This window comes from Leucopleurus acutus (assembly GCF_964270905.1).
Source record: "Leucopleurus acutus genome assembly, chromosome: 2".
Taxonomy (NCBI): domain Eukaryota; kingdom Metazoa; phylum Chordata; class Mammalia; order Artiodactyla; family Delphinidae; genus Leucopleurus; species Leucopleurus acutus.
Window position 1 is genome coordinate 41,162,726 of NC_139143.1, and position 24,279 is coordinate 41,187,004.

At 52.3% G+C, this 24,279-nt stretch overlaps 1 protein-coding gene across 1 annotated transcript in view; it reads right to left on the reverse strand.

The window, feature by feature from the left end:
- The window catches only part of PIK3C2B (phosphatidylinositol-4-phosphate 3-kinase catalytic subunit type 2 beta), a gene marked incomplete at its 3' end in the record, with an annotated part of 59,467 nt that overhangs the window by 9,076 nt on the left and 26,112 nt on the right, over nucleotides 1-24,279 (reverse strand). The window contains exons 6-24 of the mRNA XM_082833742.1: nucleotides 21,825-21,936; nucleotides 21,594-21,673; nucleotides 21,149-21,212; nucleotides 19,528-19,674; nucleotides 18,853-18,886; nucleotides 17,833-18,028; nucleotides 16,630-16,752; nucleotides 13,025-13,192; nucleotides 12,353-12,464; nucleotides 11,048-11,190; nucleotides 9,691-9,748; nucleotides 9,560-9,606; nucleotides 8,321-8,414; nucleotides 8,089-8,183; nucleotides 7,450-7,630; nucleotides 6,561-6,668; nucleotides 5,806-5,898; nucleotides 4,868-4,997; nucleotides 3,901-4,037 (exon numbers count right to left, since the gene is read on the reverse strand). Coding sequence (XP_082689868.1) covers nucleotides 3,901-4,037; nucleotides 4,868-4,997; nucleotides 5,806-5,898; nucleotides 6,561-6,668; nucleotides 7,450-7,630; nucleotides 8,089-8,183; nucleotides 8,321-8,414; nucleotides 9,560-9,606; nucleotides 9,691-9,748; nucleotides 11,048-11,190; nucleotides 12,353-12,464; nucleotides 13,025-13,192; nucleotides 16,630-16,752; nucleotides 17,833-18,028; nucleotides 18,853-18,886; nucleotides 19,528-19,674; nucleotides 21,149-21,212; nucleotides 21,594-21,673; nucleotides 21,825-21,936 — 2,122 coding nt within the window. The remainder of the gene's footprint in view (nucleotides 1-3,900; nucleotides 4,038-4,867; nucleotides 4,998-5,805; nucleotides 5,899-6,560; nucleotides 6,669-7,449; nucleotides 7,631-8,088; nucleotides 8,184-8,320; nucleotides 8,415-9,559; nucleotides 9,607-9,690; nucleotides 9,749-11,047; nucleotides 11,191-12,352; nucleotides 12,465-13,024; nucleotides 13,193-16,629; nucleotides 16,753-17,832; nucleotides 18,029-18,852; nucleotides 18,887-19,527; nucleotides 19,675-21,148; nucleotides 21,213-21,593; nucleotides 21,674-21,824; nucleotides 21,937-24,279) is intronic.

A 24,279-nucleotide genomic window follows, 5' to 3' on the forward strand; every position in this document is an offset into this window, starting at 1 on the left:
AGGCAGAGGGGAGGAGGGGTCATGAAGCTGGTGTGGACAGACCCCAGGGGCACAGCCAGACTGAATTCAGCCAGCCCTGCCCCTCTCTCATGAGTCCAACAGCTCTCACATCCGCCTGTTCAGCCTTCATCACATACGTACACACTGATGCACACAGAAACTTCTCTCGTATCTTATGGGGCAAAAGGAGATGGAAGGCTTATAGGTATATCTCCACCACGTTATCTGCAATTCACCACCTTCTGCACCTTTCTTTCTCCTTGGGAAACTGGTTGGAAAGACAGTGCACTGATCCGGGAGCCCAGACTTGACCAGCCCATAATCAGGGAAGACTGACGTTTACAACTTTCCCAGCTGTTTGTGGTGACCTTAACTCAAGCACAGCACTGAGGCAACTGACTTAAGGGCCTCTTCCTGACCCTGCTCAGAATTCTTCTGTCCTTCTCCCTGCCCCCAGTATGACTCCCATTTCCACTGTTCTTGGTAACAGATGAATGCTAATCTAATTAAAGTCACTTCACTCCAAGGAAGAGCTGAGGCAGCTTAACACTTCTAGGGGATGTTTTACACTTGAAAATCAGACATCTCTAGTTGGTAAAATGTGTTAGAGCAATTTCTGAGTTTCAAGCAGGAGGGGAGGGAGTAAGGGGTTGGATCTACCTTATTTTATCTGGTCAACGTTTGCCCCCTTATCTGCCTTTCCAGTAAAAACGTATGGAATTAGTGAATAGACACCTTTCATCCTCTAAATCCTCTTTGTGAGGTTTCTGGAATTCCCAAGAACTCAAGAAAGACTCATCAGCAGAGGCAACAGTTGTCACAGCCAAGTAAGAATGGACAAAGCTGGGAATGAGAGAAATCTTCATAGAACACATGCCCTTCCCACCTCCCTCTGCAAGCTTCCACCCAGCCTTCAAGGACCTTCCTTGAGTTCCACACCTTTCCCAGATCTTACCAGCCTGCACTGACTCCTCCCCATTGAGCCCCTACAGGCACTATTCACTCAGAACTTAGTATTCTCACTTTCCCAGGGTCCAGGGATCTTATCTCCCAGCAGCCTCTTGGCTGTTCCACAGGCCTACTTCAAAACTAGCTACACACAGGGCTTCCCTGGTGGCGCAGTGGTTGAGAGTCCGCCTGCCGATGCAGGGGACGTGGGTTCGTGCCCCGGTCCAGGAAGATCCCACATGCCGCGGAGCGGCTGGGCCCATGAGCCATGGCCCCTGAGCCTGCATGTCCGGAGCCTGCGCTCCGCAACGGGAGAGGCCACAACAGTGAGAGGCCCGCCTACTGCAAAAAAACCAAAAAAAAACCCCCCCCAAAAAACTAGCTACACACAGAAATCCCCTGGCTACTTGTTAAATTAAACCAGCTGACTAATCGCTAGGAAGTTAAGAATAAAAAGTTTGTAAAGAAATCACAGAACGTACCTTCTGGAAGAAAGAGATGATTTCTATGATAGGGAAATATATAATTGAAAAGAAACCACTCAATAAGTATAACCCATCAACTCCCAGTCTTGACCATCTCCATCAACCTGTCTTCATGTCACAGATATTCCTTCTACCTGAAAGGCATCCTATTTTGACTTACAAAGCAGCTATATGCCCGTACTCTGCCACAGAATAAGTAACTAAAGTCTCATCACCTAAGTTACGCAGGGTGTTGGCTGCTTACGGGCAGGAAGTCTCACTGGATAAAGAGAGCTCTCCTGATTTAAGGGGTTTCACTTATAGGATGGAGGTACTTTGGTTTGCTGAGTAGGTGGCCAAGAGACAAGTATCTCTAGTTCTTTCCTCCTGGAAGGCACCATAAGAAACTACCAGCATCATTCTAACAGAAAGACTAGAAGAGCTGAGAGCTATTTTTGAAAGACTGATATTAAACATTGAGACACTGAGTTAGTTTCTCTCTGTGTGTATTCTTTTTTTTTTTTTTTGCGGTACGCGGGCCTCTCACTGTTGTGGCCTCTCCCGCCGTGGAGCACAGGCTCCAGACGCGCAGGCTCAGCGGCCATGGCTCACAGGCCTAGCCGCTCCACGGCATGTGGGATCTTCCCGGACCGGGGCACGAACCCGTGTCCCCTGCATCGGCAGGCAGACTCTCAACCACTGCGCCACCAGGGAAGCCGTCTGTGTGTATTCTTGTTGTACAAGCTTTTATAATATTTATTATGACTCTTTATTATACTGGCAAGGAGTAATCATAATTCCAGGACCAAGCACAGTGCTTCTGTATGGTGGCTGCTTAATACCTGAAAAATACATGTTAGTATAAATAGTATATAGGGTTGAGGGAGGGAGGAAACAATATCACCCCTTTCCAAGGGTAGAGGACCTTAACATTTACATCATACAGAGGATGGGTTTTGAGGGATGGGAAAGGGAAGAAAGGGCTTTCCAGGCAAAGGAAATACTATTGTCTAAAGGTATTGAAGAAATGCAAGTAGCTCCCTAAACTACAGCATAAATTATCATAAGATGGGGAGGTGCAGTGGATGAGACCACAGGGGCAGGCAGGGCTGGATTACAAGAGGCCTTGCGGCAATGTTGTGGATGACGGACTCATCTTTTAGGACACAGGGAGCCTTTGAAGAACTGAGAGCAAAGGAGTGACATGAGCAGTTTGCACCTTATTTTAAAAGACTCTGAAATCAAGCAGAGGATGGTAATGGAAGGAGGAGAGGCAGTCCAGTAGTTCAGGGAACAGAAAGCAAATGGCTTTAAGAAATGGTAAGAAGAGGACAGATTCAAGAGACATCTGGGGAACAGGGCTTGGTAAAGCAGAGGAGAGGCAGAAGGAAACATCAAGAAGACTCATGGCTCTGTCTTGGGTGACTGCACAGAGAGAGTCAAACCATCCAGGAAACACAAAAAGCAGGTTTCAAGAGGACAAGGAGAGACAGAAAGCTCGGTTTTGCCTATACTGAGTTTGACATACAGGTAAAACAGAAGAGGAGAAGTCCAGCAATCGGGAGGTGAGAGAGGGGAGAGGGAATGGCTTTGGAAGTCATCAGCAAGTGGGTGGTGAAGTAATAAGAGATGATGAGCTGGCACGAGAAGAGTACAAAGAGCACAGCAGGCCAGGAATTAAACCCTGGGGAATGCAAACATTTAAGGCCTCGGAAGATCATCTAATTACATGTTCACTAAACAACATTCTGATTATAATTTGGCTGCCCACGTAGGTTCTCCTTCAGGGATAAAAGCCATTGATCAATATAAGTTAGTATATGGGTCGCTTCTGGTTTATGGTCATTCTCTTATGAGCTTGGTTATTATGATTTATTCTCTCCCCTAAACTTAATTAATCCAGAGGCAAAAGCCATGAAGCTGTGGACCAGCCCCAGAACACAGCAGGTCACCAAGGCCCTACCACCCAGTACAGCCCTGCCTGAGGAAGGTCAGCTACCTTTTCTATCATCTCTGTCTCATATCTATCCTCAATCCTGGCTTCCGGTTACATGCTTGTCACAAACCAGCTCCATAACTGGGAACAAATGAGTGAGTCTTAATTCACATCTATGAAAAGAAGAGTTGGATAAAATGATCTCTAAAGTCTCTTCCAACTCTTGTTCTGCAAAGCACCACTGGACTCCTCGCAGGACACGGGAGGACCTGAATAGGATCGTGACTAAGAGGGTCCCCTCCTCCAAACTCAATCTGCCAGCGGAACTCAGCGAAGGCTTCCCAGTTGGATACCAGGGGATGTTCTTGGTCAGCTTACAAAAGTCATTTGACCCACCTCTAGACATCTGGGGGCACCGGTCAACCAAGAGTGTTTCTCTCCTCCCAGTACAGCTGAGCTGTCTTCTCTGTGCATGTGTGGGCCTTGTGGGAACACAGTGTGCCAGAGTCACGCACATCCCACCCCAGCTTCACCCCCACGCTTCAATCCTACCTTCTCGTACTCGTCCTCCCCAGGGTTGTGCTTCTGCAGCCAGTCGGCTAGGGGCCGGTCCTTGAAGGAGCCGGTCACCCCGTGCTCCACCTGGATCTTGCGCAGGGTCTCAGAGTTGGGGATCATCTCTACCATCCCTGTGAGGGGAGACATCAAGTCATTCTCCAGAGCAGAGAGAAGGCGTCTGTCAGGAGAGGACTCCAAGAGCTTTGCCGGATGCTTCCCTACAAATTAAGCTCCAGGACATTTGGACAAAGTCTGATAATAAAGGGAAAGATCCTTCCCCTGGTTTCATACTCCATGCTGTGACTCCTTGGTCCCCCCAGCTCATAGCCATGATCCTTTTCTGTTTTACTTTTACTACGGGATTTTCAAATACATATAAGAATAAAGAAATGGTATCATGAACTCACACAAGACCAGTTTCAAAAATTATCAACACTTTGCTAATCTTGTTTCATCTATTTCACTCACCCAGCCCTGCTTCCCCCTCTTCTCTTCCACCCTCCCCCTACCCCATTCGCGGCTGGAGTATTTTTAAGTAAATCCCATACATGTCATTTCACTCATAAGTATTTCAAGTATAACTGGCAAGGACACAACCACCATGCCATTATCACATCCAAAAATTCAACGACCATTCTTTGATCTGATCTAACCCAGTCTACGTGCAAGTTTCCCCCAACTGTGTCAGAAAGTATCTGTTTACAGTTGGTTTGTTAGAATTGGGATCCAAAGTCTACACGGTTTGCTTGGTTATGTCTCCAAGCCTGCTTTATTTTATAATAGTCTCTCTCCTCTGCCTTCTTTTTTTAATGTCATTCCACAGCTTCTAATGGGATAATCTTGCCCTTTTCATTTTTCTGGAGAAGCACACAGTTCTCGTCAGGGAATGGCAAAAGGGCAGTAAGCAAGAATGCCCCCCACGCCAGCTGCCCAGTCAGCGCCCCGCCCACTCCCTACTGACCTCTCCCACGGCCAGTGGAGAAGCAGCGGAAGAGGACCATGCGCATGTCCAGCCCCTCCTGGACCCAGATCTTGCTCATGATGCGAATCATCTGCAGGGTCAGCATGTCCTGGCGAAGGTCGTCCCCACACTGGATGAAGGAAGACAGTGACCGGAACCACCTCCCCCACTTCCCCCAGCTCCCAGATCTCCCAGGAGGGCAACCTTGGCCCAGACTAGTGACCAGGGACTACTCAGTGCTCCCACCTCACACTCAGACCTGCTCACACCAGGTCAAACACCAGAGATGGGCCAGGAACCACATCTTGCCCGTGTGGTGTTCCAGCTCTTCCCCCAACCCCACGTCCCCATTTGCACTGAAGTCAGGGTCCTCTTCTTCATGCAGCCTTCCTGACCATCAAAGCCTTAAAACTTGGATTTGGAACTTACACACAACAAACATATGTCACTAAGTCACGCATGCCTTTCATTTCCCCCACTGGATTGTCCACTCTGAGACTATCCTTTACTCCTCAGAATCATGGATGTACCAGTTAGAGGGACCTTAAGATTCATCTAAGTCCAACCTGCACCTGATTTATGAATTTCCTCTTCAGCACGCCTGCCATAGTCATTCAGCTTGAATACTCCAGGGACAGCCAGGTCAGCACCTTATCCATTCCACTGCTGAGGTAGCTCTGCCTTCTAGAAAGCGCTTCTGATATTGAGCTGTCAGTTACCTCCTTACACATCCCAACACTGTTCCTAGCCCTCTGGGGCCACACACAATTCATCTATTTCCTTTTTCACCCGATAGTCTTTCACGCACTAAAATGGCAGCATGAGTGTGGCCCAGCAGGAAGAGAATGGCCCCGAGGCTGCTTCTGCCACCCTTGGATTCCCACCTCTCCTTCTCTCTACCATCTATATCCCACCAGGCTTGAGAGAAGCGTCCTCACCTTGAAGATGACACGGATGTTCTCGCCCAGCGGATCCACATTTTGGAAGGAGAGCTTGAGGGGGACTGCATTGGAGTTGAAGTAGGAACAGTCCTGCCACAGTAGAGAGGGTAGTGATGAGGGTCAGGGTGGCCCAGGCCCAGGCCCAGGCCCAGGCCCAGGAAGGAAAATGGCCTCTCCAACTCTCCACCAGCTGCTGCTCATTGTTTCTTCCAGATTTCTGCAGAGCCCACATTCCTTCCCTCCCTCCCTCCCGCCATCACCCTGGTTCAGTTTGTTATGACTTCAGCTCCTGCACCTGGTCTCTCTCACCCCTTCAGTTCACTCCACACACAACTTACTAGTTGTGTGACTTCTGGCAAGTCGTATGTCGCACCTATAACTCAGTTTACTCCTCTGTAAAATGGGGCTCACAACAGTACCGACTTCCTAAGAGTCGTGAGGATGAAATGTGATAACCAAGGGAAAGCACTTAGAACAGTGCCAGGCACAGAGTGCGTGCTCGATGAATGACAGGTGGGAGCGTCACCAGCCTGGACTTCAACCCCGACACCATCAGCAGAGGCACTTACCCAGCCCCCAACCCAATTCCTCCACCCCGCAGAGCTGTCAGGTAAAAGTCCATACACGTTAGCGTTGGCAAGAGGCCCCACATATGCCTTTCTTCCTCATCTCTCTCAGCAACCAGGTCAGTGAGGACCTGGCGTCCACTGAGCCCTCCCCACTCCAAGACCCCAAACCCACCAGTCACTCACCCTGGGCACGATGCCCTTAACCAGCAGACTGGGGCTAAGCGGCAGGCGGCAGGAGCCATTGAGGGCAAAAAACTGCCCCACCTCCTCCAGGCCCGTGCGGAGAATCCCCTGGTGGGGAAAGGAGAGCAGGGGTGAGGTGAGGGGCCCATAAGCTCCACTCAGAGCCAGGCCTCTCCCAGGGGCGGGTGCCAGTAGTGGTTGGCATGGAGACAGTCACCAGAGAGATGTGGACAACCTCCTGGAGACGGTGAAGAAGGAAGACTGCCCCACCCACACCACAGCCGGGGCCACAGCCCAAACACCTATAGAGACTGGGTGGATGACAGAACAGCTTAAAGCAGCCCATGGTGAACTGAGAGGGTGGGCTACAGGTCAACGAGGAGTTGCCACTTGGGCCGTTGCCAAAAAAGCCAATCATCTAGACTTCACAATCTCCCAATTTTTAAATGTTAGCAACCAGGATCACTAATACTGGTCTAATACAACCCCTTTGTGCAAACAGATAAAGGTGCCCCCTCTGGGTGGTAGCAGCCCTGAGCCGTGGCTCACAGCACAGTGAACAAAGTATGACTGAATTTTAGCCCTCACTTGCCCCCTCTGGCTGGGTGCTCTTGTGCAGTGAACAACTTACACAACTGGGCTTAGCCTTTAAGGTAAACAGTTAAATAAAAATTTTAATACTTCGCAAGCCAAAGTGAACACATTCCGTGGGCTGTATCCAGCCTGCAGACTGTCAGTTTGTAGCCTGTAGGTTAGGGAGTCACCTCTTTCCAGCCCCTCACCAGAGATGGTCAAGTGCCACCCTGCTGGTCAGGATGCCTAAGAAGTTAACGACTGGCTGCAGAGGCCCAGAACCGGAAATGGGGAGAGGCAGCCTCACCCCACTCACCGGCCGTGCAGACGGGGCAGCCTCCCGGACCTGCTGGGCCAGCTTGGCCAGGGTACTGACAAGCCAGCACTGGCGGTTAAACTCCTCTCTCAGCCCCTTGCCACAGCAACACAGCAAGGCTGCCAGCAGATACTGGTAGCGGATGCTGAACTGAGAGTCCTTGAGGCCGTCTTTCAGCAACCTACCAGGCAAAGGGAGGGGGGAAGTCAGAACACTCAAAGGATAACAGGCAAGGGGGGGTGGGGAGTGGTCAGACCCAGCTCCAGCTCCCTGGAGAACCCACCCCAAACTTGGGAAGGAAAACAGGCTCTGGATGCAGAACTTATACAGAGGCGTTCAGCCACACCTCGGTCTGCCCATGCTGTCTTTAAATAGGGCTCAAAGCCCTTCTGCATCTGGTTTCTCCTTGTATTTCTGCCGTGCGTGGGTGCAGGGGAGGGCCAGGGATGATCCCCACTGCGCTTACATGCGGGTGAGCTGAGAGCCCCCGAGGAAAAGGTCCTGGCCCAAGGCCACCTGGTAAGTCAGACACATACTGCAACCCAGATGGCTCAGCTCCCCACCCTTGCAGGCTTAGAGTAAAACACCCCCAAGTGAAGGAGGTGTGTCCACCTCTCCTCTTTCTGCACACAGTTTTACCAGAAGAAGTAGTGAGTCACTCTCAAGTCAGAGACAGCTCGTTTCAGGAGGAAGCGCACCAAGGGGCTGTCCAGGTAGCACTCATACTTTAAGGCCTGTGTAGGAGAGAGGGAACAGGAGGCTTTGTTGACTGCCTGTAATCTACACCAACTGCTATCCCTGCAGGATGCAGTCTGTCTTGGGGTCCTGGGGGTGGGACCATCAGAACTGGAGGGAAGGCCAGCTCACCCACCTGCACGAGCTGGGGCAAGTAGTCCAGCAGCTCAGCATCAGAGAGGGAGCCAATCCACTGAACGGCCATACGGCGCACCTCCTGGTCCGGGAACCTGCAAATAGAGCCCAGGACCCTGCCAATGCAGCCACAGGGTCTAAGGCACAGGAGTGAGCAAGCACCCTCACCCCTGGGCCTCAGAGCCATGGGCGAAGAAACGGCAATGACTCCCAGAACCTGCCAAAGCCACTAGAAGAGGCCTAAGCACCTGTTCTGGATTGCAACCCTTGAGAATGGCCCTGGCCCATGGTCAGAGTCAGCCCTGGGCCATGGAAGCCACTCTCACTCTCTGTATGAGTTAAGAAAATGGGATAAAGTCCTCAACCCCACTCCCAAAGATCTCTTCCTTGACTCCCATTGTGCCAGAAATCCCATCATCACAGAGCCCTCGTGAGGGCCAAAGCATTATCGTTTCTTGGTACCATCCTTTTAATGCAAAGCTTGCCAGGCAAATAACAGAGATCATGAAATTATATATAAGCCAGTACACCTAGCCAGAATTAGTTTAGCAGAGATTAGCAAAACCTTTGCCTCAAAGAGTCCTGAAGGCAAAATACATGGATCAGGTACATTTTAATTACTAAGAGTGGAAGAAAATAAACCATTCTAGGGGTTTGAGACTGGGAGCCTGTGTCCCCAGAGGAACGAAGGAAGAGAGGACTGTAAGAGCAGAACTAAGTGATAAGGTTTGGGTTACACAGGTGTGTGCATATGTTAAATCTCAGCAAATGTACACATAAGGCTTGGGCATTTACTTACATGTAAATTTTGTCTCAAAAGAAAACAACATAAACAAACATTGAGCTGTAGTTAATGTTATGGTTGCTAAAGTATTTAGGAAGGAGTTATGATGCCTCAATTTACTTCAAAATGCATTAAAAAATAAGATGTATTGATGGACAGTATATACACAATAAAGCAAATATAACAAATGTGAACGGTTAGAATTTAGGTGGTGGGAATATGGATGTTCACTATTAAATTCTCAGTTTTGTTGTATGTTTGAAAAATGTTCATAATATAACATGGGGGGTGGGGGTGGAATAAAATAAAGAAAGGGAAAAGGAGAAGTGGAAAAGCCCTGAATTTCCACGCCCACTTGACCATTCTCCCCAGGGCTGGCCAGGGCAGTGACGGGCAGTGCCAAGCCCTGGCTTCTGGAAGGACACATGGTCAGGAAACGTAGGTGTTACAACTCACGTGGCATGCAGGAGCCCCAGGGCATCCTGGTGGTTCATGTGGGTCCACTGCTTCAGGAGAGCGTAGATGTCGGGCAGGCAAGCCCACTCCCAGCTGGGGGCGCTAGCGAGCACCAGGGGGAGTGAGCTCACCTCCGAGTGGCAATAATACCGCTTCTCCCACAGGCTCTTTTTGTCAGCATCAGTGAGCCTGGGGGTGGAAGTGGTAGGGGGAGGTGAGAGAGACAGCAGAGTCAGCCAGAGGGTAAGGTACTCACGCTCCAAGAGAATGCGACACACTCCAGTTCAGTAGTTGCCAAACTTCGCTGCATGTTACAATCACCTGAGGAGCTTTATAAACGCCTCTTGTCCAGGCTACACCCAAAACCAATTAAGTCAGAATGTCTGGGGAAGGCAGGCATCGGTAATTTAAAAAATATCCCTAAGTGACTGCAATGTGTGAAGCAAACTCTGGGAGCCAGGGTCCAAATGGCATCTTTGATCCTTGACTCGGGGACATCTCACCAAGGCAGCATGCAGGGGCCAAGGGCACCGAATTCGCGACCCCTCCTGAGGATGCCCTTCGGACATCACTCCCAAGTAGAGCCACCAGAGGGCAGTGGTCCCCACTGCTCAGGGTCTGGGCAGCTGAGGGGCCTCCTGTGGCTTCCTGGGGCCAGCTGGAGGTTTTATAGGACCTGCAGCTAATTGGGCCTTGCCTGAGATCAGGTGTCTAATGGGAGAAGGGAGCTCAGGGGCTAATGAAGCAAGGGGTCAGCAGAGGAGTGGGGGCAGGGGAGGTCTGCCGTCACTCAGTGATTCTGGCTGCCCTGGGTGAGACACGAGGGAGAGAGATGAGCCCCATCTCTCTCATTTCCCCCAACCGCCACATGCAAGGGCCATGCAGGAGCCAGAGAGGTATAGGAGAGAGCAGGCTGGGGAGGAGCCCAGATCCCACCAGCTCCTCCAGCCTCTTCAACCCTGGTGAGACAGGCAGCCCCAAGGATGAGATCAGCTTGGACTCGCTTACCCCTGACAGCTGCCAGCTTGCCTTGACACCTGATCCTTTTTGGAAAGTGACAGGGCCAGAGAAATGCAAAGGCTGTGGGTGTGGAAGGGGCAGGAGGTGGGGGCAGGGTGGTAAGCATAACGGCCAGCTGCCCCAATGGACAGCAAATAGTACACAGCTTATCTGGGGGTGGGGCAAAGCTCTGGTCCTCTTGGCAAGCTGATTCTGGGCCAAGTCCCCATCGTGGGGATGGGTGTTCCCAGATATAACATCCTGACTGTGAGCTCTCCACTTTGCCTAAGGTCAGCTCATGAAAAACATCTGGGGGCTGCAGAGCCCTCTCTCCACCACTTCCTGCCTAGGCGGCAGTGCCCACCCTATCCCACCTCGACTCCCAAAGCAGGAGGACAGGGACCTGCTGGGAGGTAAGAGAAAGTCAGTTAGAACTCGAGAGACTTAGTGGAGGCCCGAGTCACACATGGGGGTTGCCCTGGGCCTCACCAGTACAGGGACTCCTTCTGCATGATGTTTTTAAGCACGTGTTGGTCTTCCTCCCGGAGGCTGCCAAACTCATAGCGGGGGCTGAACTTGTCTCCAGCGGGGCTGGTGAACTTGATGTCGAAGGCTGAGGTGGGAAAGTCAATCTGGGAGATGACATCAGGGAAGTGAGGAGAGAGAACAGGAAGCTGGGTGGGGCTGCCACCTACCTGGGTCTCCAGCTCTTCTTTTACCCACCAGCCTTCCTGCCTCCCTTCCTCCCTCCCTTACCCTCAGATTCTTTGTCTGTAAAATAACCTTGTTGGACTTGGTGATCGCTAAAGTCCCTTCCAGCTATAACTTCCAGCGAAAAATGAGAAGGAAACAGAGAGAGAGAGAAAGAAAAACGGTCAAGCGAGGAAGAGGTTGGGCTGAGATGCATCTAGGTGAGGGGACTGGCCCCAGGCCAAACTCTGAACAGAAGCGCCATTAGGCTGAGCCACTGGGAGCCTCCACGCCGAGGTTGGGGAGCCTTCAGTGTGGTCTTGGAGGGCACTACTGCCTGATGGAAAGTGGGACCACATGCCAGGTGAGAGCTCTGCCAACTCTGAAGCCTGCAACGCTGGGTTCCCTTGCTCTCTGCTGCCATGTTCATCCTTCTAAAATGGATGGCAGAGCTCAGGGAGCCAGTCCTCAAAGGGAGTTCCACATTCTTTCATTCAAGAAATGTTTATTGAACCCTAATATGTACCGAACATTGTTCTGGGCCCTGGGCACAGAGTAGCAAATAAGACAGATAAAAACGCCTGCCTCTTGGAGCTTTCATTCTGTATCCACTTTGATATTCCATATTCCGTACCAAAGCATCTCATGACCACAAGAAAAGGAACCAGAAACGGTAACTAGACCTAGACCTTGGACCTGACCAGTTCCTCCTCCTGTCCCCAGAGAATGGGTCCACCCCACTAGAGCACTGAGTGGCTGTGGGGAGGGCTTCCCCATGGGCCCCAAGAGGGGATGGCTCAGATTAGTAATATTAGGGTTCAATATAAGGAACTCTGAAGAGCTGAGCCCTGGTTGGCAAGGGTCTCAGACCCTGCCTTCAGGCTCCTTGAAATCAGCTAACCTCAAGGAGATGGGACATAGCTTCCACAGAACTTGCCCTCCCACTCCGGGTCTAACCATGTTCACCTAGTTGCTTCAGTCTCATCATCCCACGCGCAAAGTTCCGCAATTTCTCCTACTGCCCCAGCCCAAACCTCAAAGGGAAAACATGGAGCCAACTCTGGAGTGGTCCTGATGGGTTGGTGGGAGAGGCTGGGGTCTCACCTGCAGGATGACACTATCTGGCTGATGGAAATTAGGTGCACTCCAACGGGTACTGGGGCTTTCCTGTGTTGCTGGCCATAAGCCCAGAAGCTTCCGGCCACAGGTCAGGACTCTAAGGAGGATGGAAGGTGGGATAAGCCAACAAACCCAGTCGCTAAGGAGATGGTTCTCCTCCCGCTCTCCCTATCCAAAACTCTGCCTTTTCTGCTTGAAGCCACTGCCCAACTCCTCTCTCTCATTCTCCCCCACAGACCACGACCTTCTCTTTCTCCCAAGTCCTACAAAAACCCACCCCCTCCAGGAAGCCTTCCTAAACTAACCACACCCTCCCTGGTCTGGGTGACCTGGTGGCAGGGATGCCTTCATGACGTAGAGAGCTGGACTGGATGACCTCTAAGGTCCTTCCAATGACAAGACCAGATGACGCTGCCTGAGCATGCATGTCCATGCCCCTTCCCACCACTCCTGCCCAGTAGCGCTTGATTACATTAACTGTGCTGGCCACCAGTCCTGTGCCTTGGTTCTCTCCACCAGAGCTGGGACCCTCTGGACTCTGCCGGTGAGCCCCACCTGGCCAACCTGCCCAAGGGGCATTGGTCCATGCAGCGGCCAGGCCTCTCTCTCCCTATCCCCTCCTCCCTGCCAAGGCCAAGCTGCCCTGGGCCCACATACTGCCTGAAGTTGAAGAGCGGAGCAGTGACCCAGCCCAGGGCTTCGGGCACCCGCCGCTGCTTATTGGACTCCGAGGAACTCCCGGGTGGGGGGATGGGCAGAGCATAGAGAGTGGCACACAGCAGGGTCTCCCGAGGCAACCGGTTCACCTGCACAGGGAAGCAGATCCTAGGGAGGACAGGAAACCAAATCAGGAAGCGCCACCCCTGTGGCTTCCAGGGCCAGGTGGCCCAGGAAGTCAAGATGAGGCTGAGAACTTGGCCTCCCGATATGCTCCCTGGGTAAGCCTTCCTGCAGAACCAGGACAGATCCCAAACTGCAGGCAAAACCTCCACTCGATGTCTGCAGGAGCACAGTCTATATGTCTTTGCAGCCTCTTGGTAGAGTAAGACAAACATCCTCTGATTTTGAGGCTACCCACAGTGACCAGACAGAACTCACTTGGCCAGAGCCACCTAGAGTTCAGGTGTCTACGTGCCCCATACCGCCAGCCATACTCCTTCCCTTGTTTTAGGATTTCTGCAGAGTCACCGAGAAGCTGCTCCTTTTGACAATCCTTCTCCACTGAACAATCCCCAACCCTCCCCCACCTCTTTCGGCTGAGAGCAGCCTGGAAGCAGCAGCATGATCTCCGCCTTCAGCGCACCCTCCCCCACGGCCCTCCCACCTGTCTGTCCTCCCGTGTCCCCTTCTTCTCCTAACCCACTGGACGCAAATAGTTTGTTCTCACCCCGAAACATTTTTAAAGCCAAAGGGATAAAAAGAAGGGGCTCCTCTGAGTCCCTGGGTGGTGAGAAAGCAAACTGGCGGGGCCCAAAGAACTGACACCGAAGCCCTTGCCAGCACCCAAGCCCAGATGGTCTCTCCCGTGCTCCCACGCCTGAATCACACCCGGCTACTCCCTCCAAGTTCAGGATAAGGACCTGGGGTGGGGTGGGTGGAGAGGGGAGGGGAGCTGTGGGAAGAGGGAGGACCCACATTACCTTTTGGGGAAGTTGTCCCTGGGAAAAGTCCATACTGTCACACCCTTCTGGCCAGCCCAGGGCCCAGCAGCTTTTATGCCAGAGGGCACAGAGGCGGGGCGGCCACCCCCAAGGTTAGCAGTTTCATGATCAAGCAGCCTCCCTCCACCGCTGCCCCTCACTCCTCCAGGGGAATCTCCACGTAAGTGAGGCACTCTCTCCTTCCCGCCAGACTGGCAGGGCCCTGCTCTGTCCCAGCTGCCTCTACCATGGGGCCCACAGCTATAATTAGGACCCCGCCAGCAGCCAGCGTGCACGCCAGGCCAGGGCTCGGCTACAGTGGCAGAGCGAGGCTGCTGGGCCTATTTTGAGAGTTAGCTGACCCCATGCTGCTACAGTGAGGGAGACAATCAGCTGACCCCACAGCAAAGAGGAGATGGAGCTGGCCCTGATCCCTTTCTTTTCACCCAAGAAGCGGCTTCCAGCTGGGCATCCAGAGAAAAAGAGAGTGAGGAACCTTTCTAGCTGAAACCATAATGGCTAGAACCAACCAAGGGCCCCTTCTCCTCAGCCCCTGGGTATATCTGGTATTCTAAAACCTCCCCCATGGACCTTCACCTGGGGTGAGTCAGGACAACCGGTAGGTTAGCTGTAGCCCTGAACTTCCTCCCTTCTGCAACCCATTCCTCAACAGTGCATCACAGGGGCTGACTCCTCCAGGCAGCATTCCTGGGATGTGCCGGTTCCAGTCCTGGTTCTGCCTCTCACAACCTTGGGCAACTACTCACACCTCTGCGCCTCAGCTTCCTCATCAGTGAAAAGGGGAACATGGCTTCACTTGTGTGATGTGTGTATATACTGGGTGCTTTTTGCTATGTGACACTGTGGTTACTGCACTGGAACGGAGCTATATACATTTAGTACTTTCATGCACAAACATCCCCATGTGTCAGTCACTGTGCCAGTCACTTGGAACAGAGAAACCAGAACTGAGAGAGCTCAGAACACAACAAAGATGATAAAGAAGAAAGCATTTATCGTGTACTAGGTACTGTGCCAAGTACTTTACTTGCAGTGTCTCAACTGCTCTCAAACAACCCTATAGGGTAGGCCCTATTACCGTGTCCTTTTTGGGTTGAATGACCTGCCCAAGGTTGCACCTACGGTGAGAAGGAGAGGATGGTGGCACCCAAAGCCTACACTGTACTGCCTCCTCCCACATGCCTTGGTCTTGATCACGAAGGTGCCACGGGGCATCTGGAGGGGCAGCGCTGACATGACACCCTCCACAAGGCTCTAGGAAGGATAGCAGCCCTATGGGATTTGAGGCGGAGATTCAGACAGGGAGTAGAATGAGACCACAGAGCAGGCAGCTTGAGGTGGAACATGCTGGGCTGCTTCCACACCTCTGATACTCCGTGGGGAAAGGGTCTAAGGCTCATTGTGAGGTCTGCCTGGGCTGGAGCGCTTATAAAGCACGTAGTAATTGAGGCCAGAGAATCCCAAGGGGATGGTGAAATTCGGGAGCCGTTTAATGTAGCCATCCTCAGCCTCCAAGGAGTCTCTCCTGCTCTGGTGATTGTTTAATTAAAGGACTTCATTTATACCTTTATTGCTCTAAGAATCATAAACATGTGAAGACAGGAGAAAAGGTCTGCCTCTCCCGTTGGCCGCCTGTAAAATGGCCCACCTCTCCCCGGATTTCCACAGACTCTCCATCCACCTATTTTGGTATCCTTGGCCTCCCCAAGGACCCTCCTCAATCTCTTTAACCTGCACTCCAAATACTGAATTTGCAGCTCTGCTTTGCACATAAGGACTCAGAGATAAGTCAGTCTGGGAAAGTGAAGCTGCGGGGAGCAAACAAGGTGCTTGCTGACTGTCTGGAGGGAGGATGGAGCAGCACAGAAAAGGCACGAGGCACACAGGCTCCTGCAATGTCACCATCGAGGCACCCTGGCCTCCATTTCCTTCCTGTTTTGCTTGGCTGATGCCTACCTTCCGGACAGCAAATTACTGTTAATAAACGGTGGTTAATACTATCTTGTGCTTGTGTTTTCATGTTTCTATTTATAACCTGTCTTACCTCATTTCCGTGCCACAACTGCCTCTGAGTTAAACAAATGTCCCCATTTTACAGTTTGAGAAACTGAGGCCCAAAGAGGCCAGAGAGAACATACGACTAGAGACAGACCTAGAAACAGAGCCTTATTCCTATAGCTCTAAGCCCATTAGTCTTCCCTCTAGGCAGCCTGCCCTTCCAGATCTATAAGGGAGAAAGAAACCATGGTGCCATCTCCCTCTTCCATGAGAACTTTAGGAAGAAGGGAGAAGATGAGACTCCCTCAGACTAGTTAAACCTTTTAAGGGAGACAAGATCAAAACAATGAATTATTATTAAAACTAATGTTTATATGGTCCTTTATGGTTTACAACAAGCCTTTATGGATACTTCTCATTGGAAACTCATAACAACTTGAGAGGTAGAAATTACACTTGTCCCCATTTAAGATAGGGAAGTGGAGTCTCAAGAGTCTGAATGGCTTGTTTGGTTAGGGTTCGTGACAGAGCCTGGTTTAATCTGGGCATTCAGGAGGCTGAGAGGGTCTGCAGTGGGCACTGGAGCCTGGCGGGAGGTCTTACTGCTGGTCCCAGATGATGAGGTGGAAGAGGTACTTGGAGAAGTGAACCCTTCGGGTCCGCAGGGGGCTGCACAGCTCCTTGCCGCCATGGCTGAGGGAGCAGGAGAGGTAGAACTCTTCATAGCTACAAGAGAAAGGGCGTAGGTCAGGACACTCAGCTCCCAGACCTCATCGCAGTCACCCAAACTATGCCAAACACCATTTCCCTTGTAAGACTCTTGATCTGTGGGACTGGAACGTGGGGTCAAGGGACAGGACAGCCAAATCGGGTTTGCGGAAGTGTGCTCCGGGAAAAGCAACTGGATCTGGATCTCTCTGCCCAGTTTCAGGTTCCATGCTGAGCCCTCGGTTTTTCTCCCTTCTTTATTGGGAAGCAGCCATGCAGCCTCCTCCTTAGAACCAGCTCCAGCCCATGGGGTGTCCGGGGGCACGCCTGCGCACATGCGCATGCGCAGGTGAGAAGCGTGGGGGATGAAAAACGACATATGCTGAAATGAATGCCAACACATGGGAGTCCCTGCAGCTCGTGACAGGTGCCTGACAGAAGAGGTCAGAGAAGGCCCTGGTTTCCCAGGCTGCCTCCTTTGTTCTCCGCCAATCGCCCAGAGGAATACATTAAGTGAGGAACAAAGAGAGAAGGGGAAGGGAGGGGGAGGGGGTCTGGGAAGAGAGGGGCGGGGGGGGGGGGGGGGGGGTCGGGTGGAGCCAAAGGCCTATTCCCCCAGGCCTGGGATGCTGGGGGACCCTGAGAGGAGCTCAGGATTACCAAGTTAACGTCCTCCTCCACCCACCCTTGCAGGCCTAGGGAACGCCAGACAAAGGGTCATCTCCCACCTCCCCGCCCCCTCCCATTGTACATCTGCAGGGGAGTGCAGTCATTGGCCGTGAGGCATGCACTCAGATCTGGGAAGCGGCCATCTGTCGCAGCGTCTCCATCAGCTGGCCTTGGATGGGAGGGGGCAGGGATGCCTAGGCAGCCATCGCTGAGAGGGAGTGACAAGATCTGACCGCTGCTGCCTTTTCTCTCTCCTCTGGGATGTCCCAGCCCGTCAGTCTCCCTCTCAGTGGGCTCATCCCCTCAGCCACAGCGCACCATAATGCCACAGATCCTAAATTTAGGACAGTGGGGTCACATGCGGACAGGAAAAGCCACCTGAAGTCTAACTCAGCTTGCTCCCTATAGGCCATTCAGCCCAGTGCTCACCTGGTAGCCCAGATGATGGGGATGCGGTGGGTGGCATAGACCGTAAAGGCCAGGGGCCCAGAAAAATGGCAGGCCTCCTGGACCAGATCATGCTTGTGGCTCCCGTGCACCGCTGTCTGGAAGTCTGCATTGAACGTGTTGCAGTACAGCTCCACCAGGTCCAAGATGGCAGCTGTCAGGGCTTCCACAACCTTCTCTGTGAAAGGAAGGGGATAGAAGGAAGAATAGTGAGGCTTCAACAAGCCCCATCTTATTGTCATGGCACTGGCTAAGGTGGGATACCCTAGGACAGTAGTCCCCAAATGCCAGTCACCCATCTGTGATGAAGCAGGAGCACGTCATGAGCTTCTCGTAAAATGACAGATCCTCAGTTTTAAAATTGTCCTTATTTTTATGTATTGCTACTTATTTAGTGTAAAACGTCCTTTCTTTTAGGAAGTAGTGGGAATAATAGTTACCAGTTACTTAAAAGAAGTCATTGCTTAGTAAAATAAAAACTGATAATTCTATGTTGGTCCCCAAAATAATGCTTTTTGGTCCACGAAATCTGAAACACTGGGAATCACTGACCAAGAATCCTAGAGATACGAGCTCTGTAGGGCAACATTCTGCTTGCAAGACTTAAGGGGGAATCCTAGGGAAAAATTCTTTATCACCATCTCCCCAGGCCCCTTCAAAGTTGGAAACACAGGGGTTAGGAGCTCACAACCTACCCAAGTGAAAGTTTTTCCATCTGGAACCCAGGGCTAACTCTGCCCCACCACGCCTACCCTCACACTTACACCGCCTCATCACCATCTCCCAGGGACACCACAGGAATAACTAGTAAAAATAACTAGAAAACATTTTGTGGAAAGAAATGTGCTCTCCAGCTGCGTCCACGCCTCATATAGGAAAACACATACACACACAGAGGCAGACCTGGACCCATAAATCAAAGGGGCCAGGGAGAAAAAGGAATCTGGGCAGAGACTGCAGTTTTCAGCTGCCCCTTCTGGATGAAGAGAGCAGCTCCCTTACCTCGGTTTTCCCTCACAGCCAAGACGGTGGGATCCTATTGGGGAAAAAGGAGAGGGAGGGGAGCTTCAGGGCCATGGCCTTTTCCGTCACAGCTGGAAGAAGGGCTTTTCACAGCTGTGCTCATCTGGACCAGACTGGACCGAAATTTGAGGAGCAGAGGTTCCCCAGGGAGGATAGAGTAACAGTTTGTACCAGATTCGTGTGATGGGACAGTGAACCAGACCAAGGATAAAATCACCGTGTCCACCCAAATGAAACACGCCAGCCCTCAGGCTACCCCACTACAGATCACAGCACCTATCATGCTGGCTGGCCCCGTCTGCACAGCACACAGCCCCCGCTGCGGAGTCCCAAATCCCCGGCTCGGGGCAGATTTTGGTCTTGCACCCTGCTGGGTACGAAAACTGGCAGGCAGCACCACAGTGACTGTGAACAAAGCCTCTGCTGGCCTGGGATCCCGGCAGTCAGTCCCGGGGGGAGATCCTAGCCCACTCTCATCCTCAGCAAGAGGTGACAGACTTGGCATCTATCTCCCCAAAACTCTGTGACTGAATGTTCAAACATAAAAGATGGAGGTTGAGAGAAGAGCCTTTTAGTAAGTGGACACCTAGTCACCTGGTTTCCGGGGAATTTTCCTCTCCTCCTTCCCCACGCTAGTGCTCTGGGCCCCGTTACCTTCTGAATTTTAGGCTTCATTCGGGAAGGGCAGGGGGGCAGCTGGTTGAGAGCGTTGGTGATCTCAGGGGTTTCCACAGCGGCTAGGGCGTTGCAGATGGCCTTGACAGACTGGACCACCCTGTCGGCCTTCAGTGGAAAGTCGCCCTGTGGGAGGCGGCACAGTGAGGCTGGCAGGCTAGCACTCAGCCTCCAGCACCCACAGTGTTGAAGGAATGAGCCGGCAGGAGTAGCGGCCCATGACTCTCAGGAGTAACCAGTGGAATCCATGCTTTATTTTCAAACATCCAGCGTTAGTGAACCACACACAGCTCCTGCTGAATTAAAGGAGCCAAGCCCACGTTCCCCAGCGCTTTCAGCCATGCTGCCTGAACTCCTCTTATTCCCAGCCTCCCTCTGTCCGCTACAGTCTGCTTATACTATACAAACACATGCAGGGTCTCCCCCAGAGACATGCAGTTTTAATAAAATCAATCCACAGGGACTAGCAGGGGGACCAAAGAGATCACACTGAGGGCCCACTTGCCCACGCAGCCTCATTTCTCCTACTACTGTCAAGAATGTCCAGATGGGTCTCATCTCAGACCATGGCCATGCCCTGCCCTCTGCACTTTGGCTCCTGCAGTTTTCTCATTTGGAATCCCCTTACCTGTCCTACCCTGATTACCTAAGTAAATGCAAATCACGGACCAGCTAAACTCCACCCTCCTTCCCCAAGCCTTCCCTGGACAGTTCCCCTCTCTATCACTCTCCAAGAGCCCCTGATTAACTCATTACCAACCTGTTCTGTCTACTAATAGCTTTACGTTACTATTCCATTTTTCTGGCAGGAACACAAGCTCCCTGAAGGCTAAGACAATTCTTATGCTTCTCCATCCACAGTAGCCATTAACAGAGGGCCAGACTAGTGCAAAAAAAGGTGTTCAGAGAACTCCCCTCTCATCACAGTAAATTTTCAAGCAGAGGCTGCTAGAGAAGGGATTCTGGTAGTCGGTGGAGGGCTGAGCTAGATACAAAGCTGAACTCTCCCAAAAGGATGTGACCACTATACCAGGATCAGTGAGACAGGGATTGTTTTTGAAGGTCACTGTCTGATTTTCTTCAACTTCACGACATGTGGAGCAAATGTTTATTCTCATGGTTTTGAGGCTTAAAACTCCATGTGAATCCACGTAAGGAGAGTCCTGGCCCTTCCCTACCTTTGGGACCCTCTACCTCTGACGGTTTTCCACCTGTGACACCAGCACATCAGAACCTCTCAAATCAGAGGTTCCTGGGCCCTGCTCACAGGACGCACACTCCAGTGCACGCTCAAGTTCAGCAGCAGGGCGACAACTCTATGTCCCTTAGCTTTGAAGATGCCCTACTCCAGAGATAGGATCAGGGCATGGTTCCTGACCTACTTCTACAGAGGAGCACAACCCTTCTATACACACTGGCCAGCTGCCCAAGAGCTGGCAGTCGTGGTTTGCCCATGTGCTAGGGGAATGAAAAAAAGTGCTCTGCTAATAGATTTTCAGTATCTACTCCAGATCCCCAGTGTGAGCTGATCCCAGGAGGACGGGAGGAGAGGAAGGGAGGAGCGTTGGGCAGCTGGGCCAGCCCCAGAATTTGTACTCACATCAGCCAACAGGAAGGCATCCACCTCATTGTGGTAAGTGTCAAACAGAAGACTCAGGGCCTGCCTGGGGAGTTGGGGACAGGGAAAGGTCATAGAAGATGTCAGAACAGACCCAGTGTACTGGAAGACCCATCCTCTCCCTCCTTCTCCACGGCTCAGGAATCAGACTCTGGCTTAAAGGGGTTCCCACTCTTCCCTTAGGTCCCATGAAGACTGAAGGCCGGCAAGTCCTTTCTAGTTGGCTACCTTCTACCTGGAGAATGTGGCAAAGGACTAGAGGGAAGAGATGTCACATACCCTGAAGTGGGGATCTTCTCCTCTAAGACTCTTGGGCCCCAACACCTGCAAGAACCCCTGGCCCTGGCATAAAGGCAAGCAGGGGTATCTGCTAGGGTCCCCTCACGGTTCGGGCTTGGGCCACATCCGAGATGGTGCCCACTCTCACCTGCTGATGGTCTGCTTGACCGGCCTCTCTTGCAGATGGATGAGGTAGTTCAAGGTGGAGGGGCTCTGGTCATCATTCACCTGTGTAAGAAGTGCCCTATTCAGAGAAGGGTGGTGCCTGTATCACAGCGCAGTGCTACTGCCCCATGTCCGCCCAAGGTATTCCATATCACCCTCTGCCCACTACCTCCCCATCCCCACGCAGCCATCAGCCTCCCCACCACACACGAACCGTCCGGGCCAGGTCACCGCGTACAGCTTTCTGCTCCATCAGCTGTAGCCGAATGTCGATGTCAAACTTTCGACAGTATTGAATATACTCGTGGCTGCCCAGGGCGTGCTTGCTGGTGGGACAGGGGGACAAGGCCATTAGCATTCTGGGGGCTCACTGGGACTTTCAAGGGAAATGCATACCTTAGCCTCAGGGAGAGAGAAACAGGAGGAAGGGGGAGGAAAGGTGAAGGGGGAGTATACCTGTCATGTACCCCTACCTTAGCTCTTAGGAGATGTCATGGTAGAGCTTGGGGAAAGAAACAGAGGTCTGTCTAAAGAAATGCCACCTATTACATTTAACCCTTGGTCTGCACAAACAATGACTTTCCTAGGTATTTATTACCATTATCACTGGTTCACTCTAGGGGCGGGAACTTCTGGAGGGAGTGGAGAACAAAGAGATTTCTCAGGGGCAGTGTTTAAACCCCATCCTCTTGGCTTTGGTACACAGGACACAAAAGAAGCCAGCCTGTGCTCAGGCTTGGGTGTGGAGCTCAATGGGTGACACTATCCCCCCAACACTGTGATCCTAAGTCTCACATCCCCCACCATGACCAACTGGGTGCTGGGACCAACCAACCAAAGCCACCAAGATTCCAGGTCTATCATCCCTAACCCACCAAAGTGCTGCTTCTCACCTCCCTCTGTGGCTCCTGCGATGGTGAATAACAAGGTAAATCTTTACAGACTGCCAGCATGCTATTCCCACTGCTCAGGTGAGACCCCCGCCCCACCCCCAAGTTTCAGAGAAGGCGGCTTAGGGAGTCCCTCGGTGATCCAGCCCCTTCCTCCCTCCAGATCACACCTTAGGCAGAAAGGAAGCCAAGGAGAAGGGGCAGGCTGAGTCCCACTTGCAGGCCAGCACTGCAGGCCTGGGCCATGTCCCAGCAGCTGGGTAACAGAAGCCGGAAAGGGACTTCCTTCCTCAGCAGAGCTGGGAATCTAGGCCAGAAATGGAGAGGAAAGGAGCAAAGCATAGGGCTCTGTGCAGAAGCCAGCAGAGGTGCCTGGGCCGGAGGCCAGTCGAGTCCAGCTAGGACGTAAGTGGGTTTTCCACATCCGGAGGCGCCAAGCCTCTGATTTAGACCCCAACCTGCTAAGACTGAGCTGCAGTCAAAACCTGGGGGTGGGAGAGGCTGGGCTGTGGGGTGGGGCTGGTGGGAGTGCCCTGGGAGGAAGGAAGAGTACGTCAGGGGTGGGGGAGGTGGCAGGAAACCCAACCCTCCCCGGGGACTGTCTCAAGGTTCTTATCTGAGAGCAGCCTGCATCCTGGACCCGCCACTCCCCCTCAGCGTCAGTCCCTTTTCTAAGCAAGGGTAGGAAACACAGGGCCTCCTTGGGAACTAGCAGCTTTCTGGAACCCCCAGAGGGTCCTTTCCACCCCCAACCCAAGGCAGCTATCTTGTGCTCAGGGGTCTGGGCTTTTCTGTTGTGTGGGAGGGAAGAGAAGAGCCTTGGTGGAGGAGGGGGCTCCTGGACCAAGAGTGATGGACACAGGTCCCCCAGGGACTTGCTTGACCTTCTCTGTGGAAGGCCTTCCTCTGTGTGCATTCAAGTTAGAGTGGGAGAGGCATGACCCTAGGACCAACAATCCTTCTCCACCTCGCCTGGAACACTCCACCTGAGTCTTGGCAAGATGTCAGAAGCTGACGGCTTATCTACCACCTCTGGACTTGGGGGCTCAAGGACTAGGGGGCTGCAAGGGAAATGACAGTACCCATCTAATCCGCATCCTCTCTTTGGACTGGTCCTTCCCTGGGAATATTTACTGATCGCTCGTTGGGTGATCCTCATATTTAACCCTTGCTACATTGTACAGAAGCAGCTGAGGGTCAGAGCTCCACAACGAGCAAGTGGCAGCTGGAACCCAAACCAGCTGCGTTGATGTGACCCATTATGCCCCCTGCTCCCTTACAACAGTGGCAGGTGCTCTGCGCCAGGAGCCCCTGAATCTGGGGCCCCCTCTATTCCTCTAGGGGAGAGCGATACACATTTGAACTGTGCTCCCTGGAGGTGTGCCACGTAGGGCCCTGCCCCCTTCTTTTCTCTCAGTTTTCCAGTTGAGGGCACAGAGGCCAGGAAGGGCCCACAATATCCCTAAGGTTAAAGAAACCAGCCAAGAACTGCTCTAGCCATAGATCAACCATCCTTGCATCTAGACCTGCATATAAGAGAAAGAGCAAGTGGTGGCCCTCATCGCGCACCCCTCAGACCTGAGATACCGGCCTCTGCTCCCCCACTCCCAAGATCTGCTTCACCAAGTGGCCAGTAGGCAACTGGAAGCTTAGGGAGGAAAGCAGCTCTCTTTATTTCCTTATCTGCTGGCCTCTGGCTGACTCTACAGCCTGCCACACAGCTGTACCACCTGAGGGGTCCAGTCCCCCTTCCCACCACCCCAGCACCCCAGAGTCCCA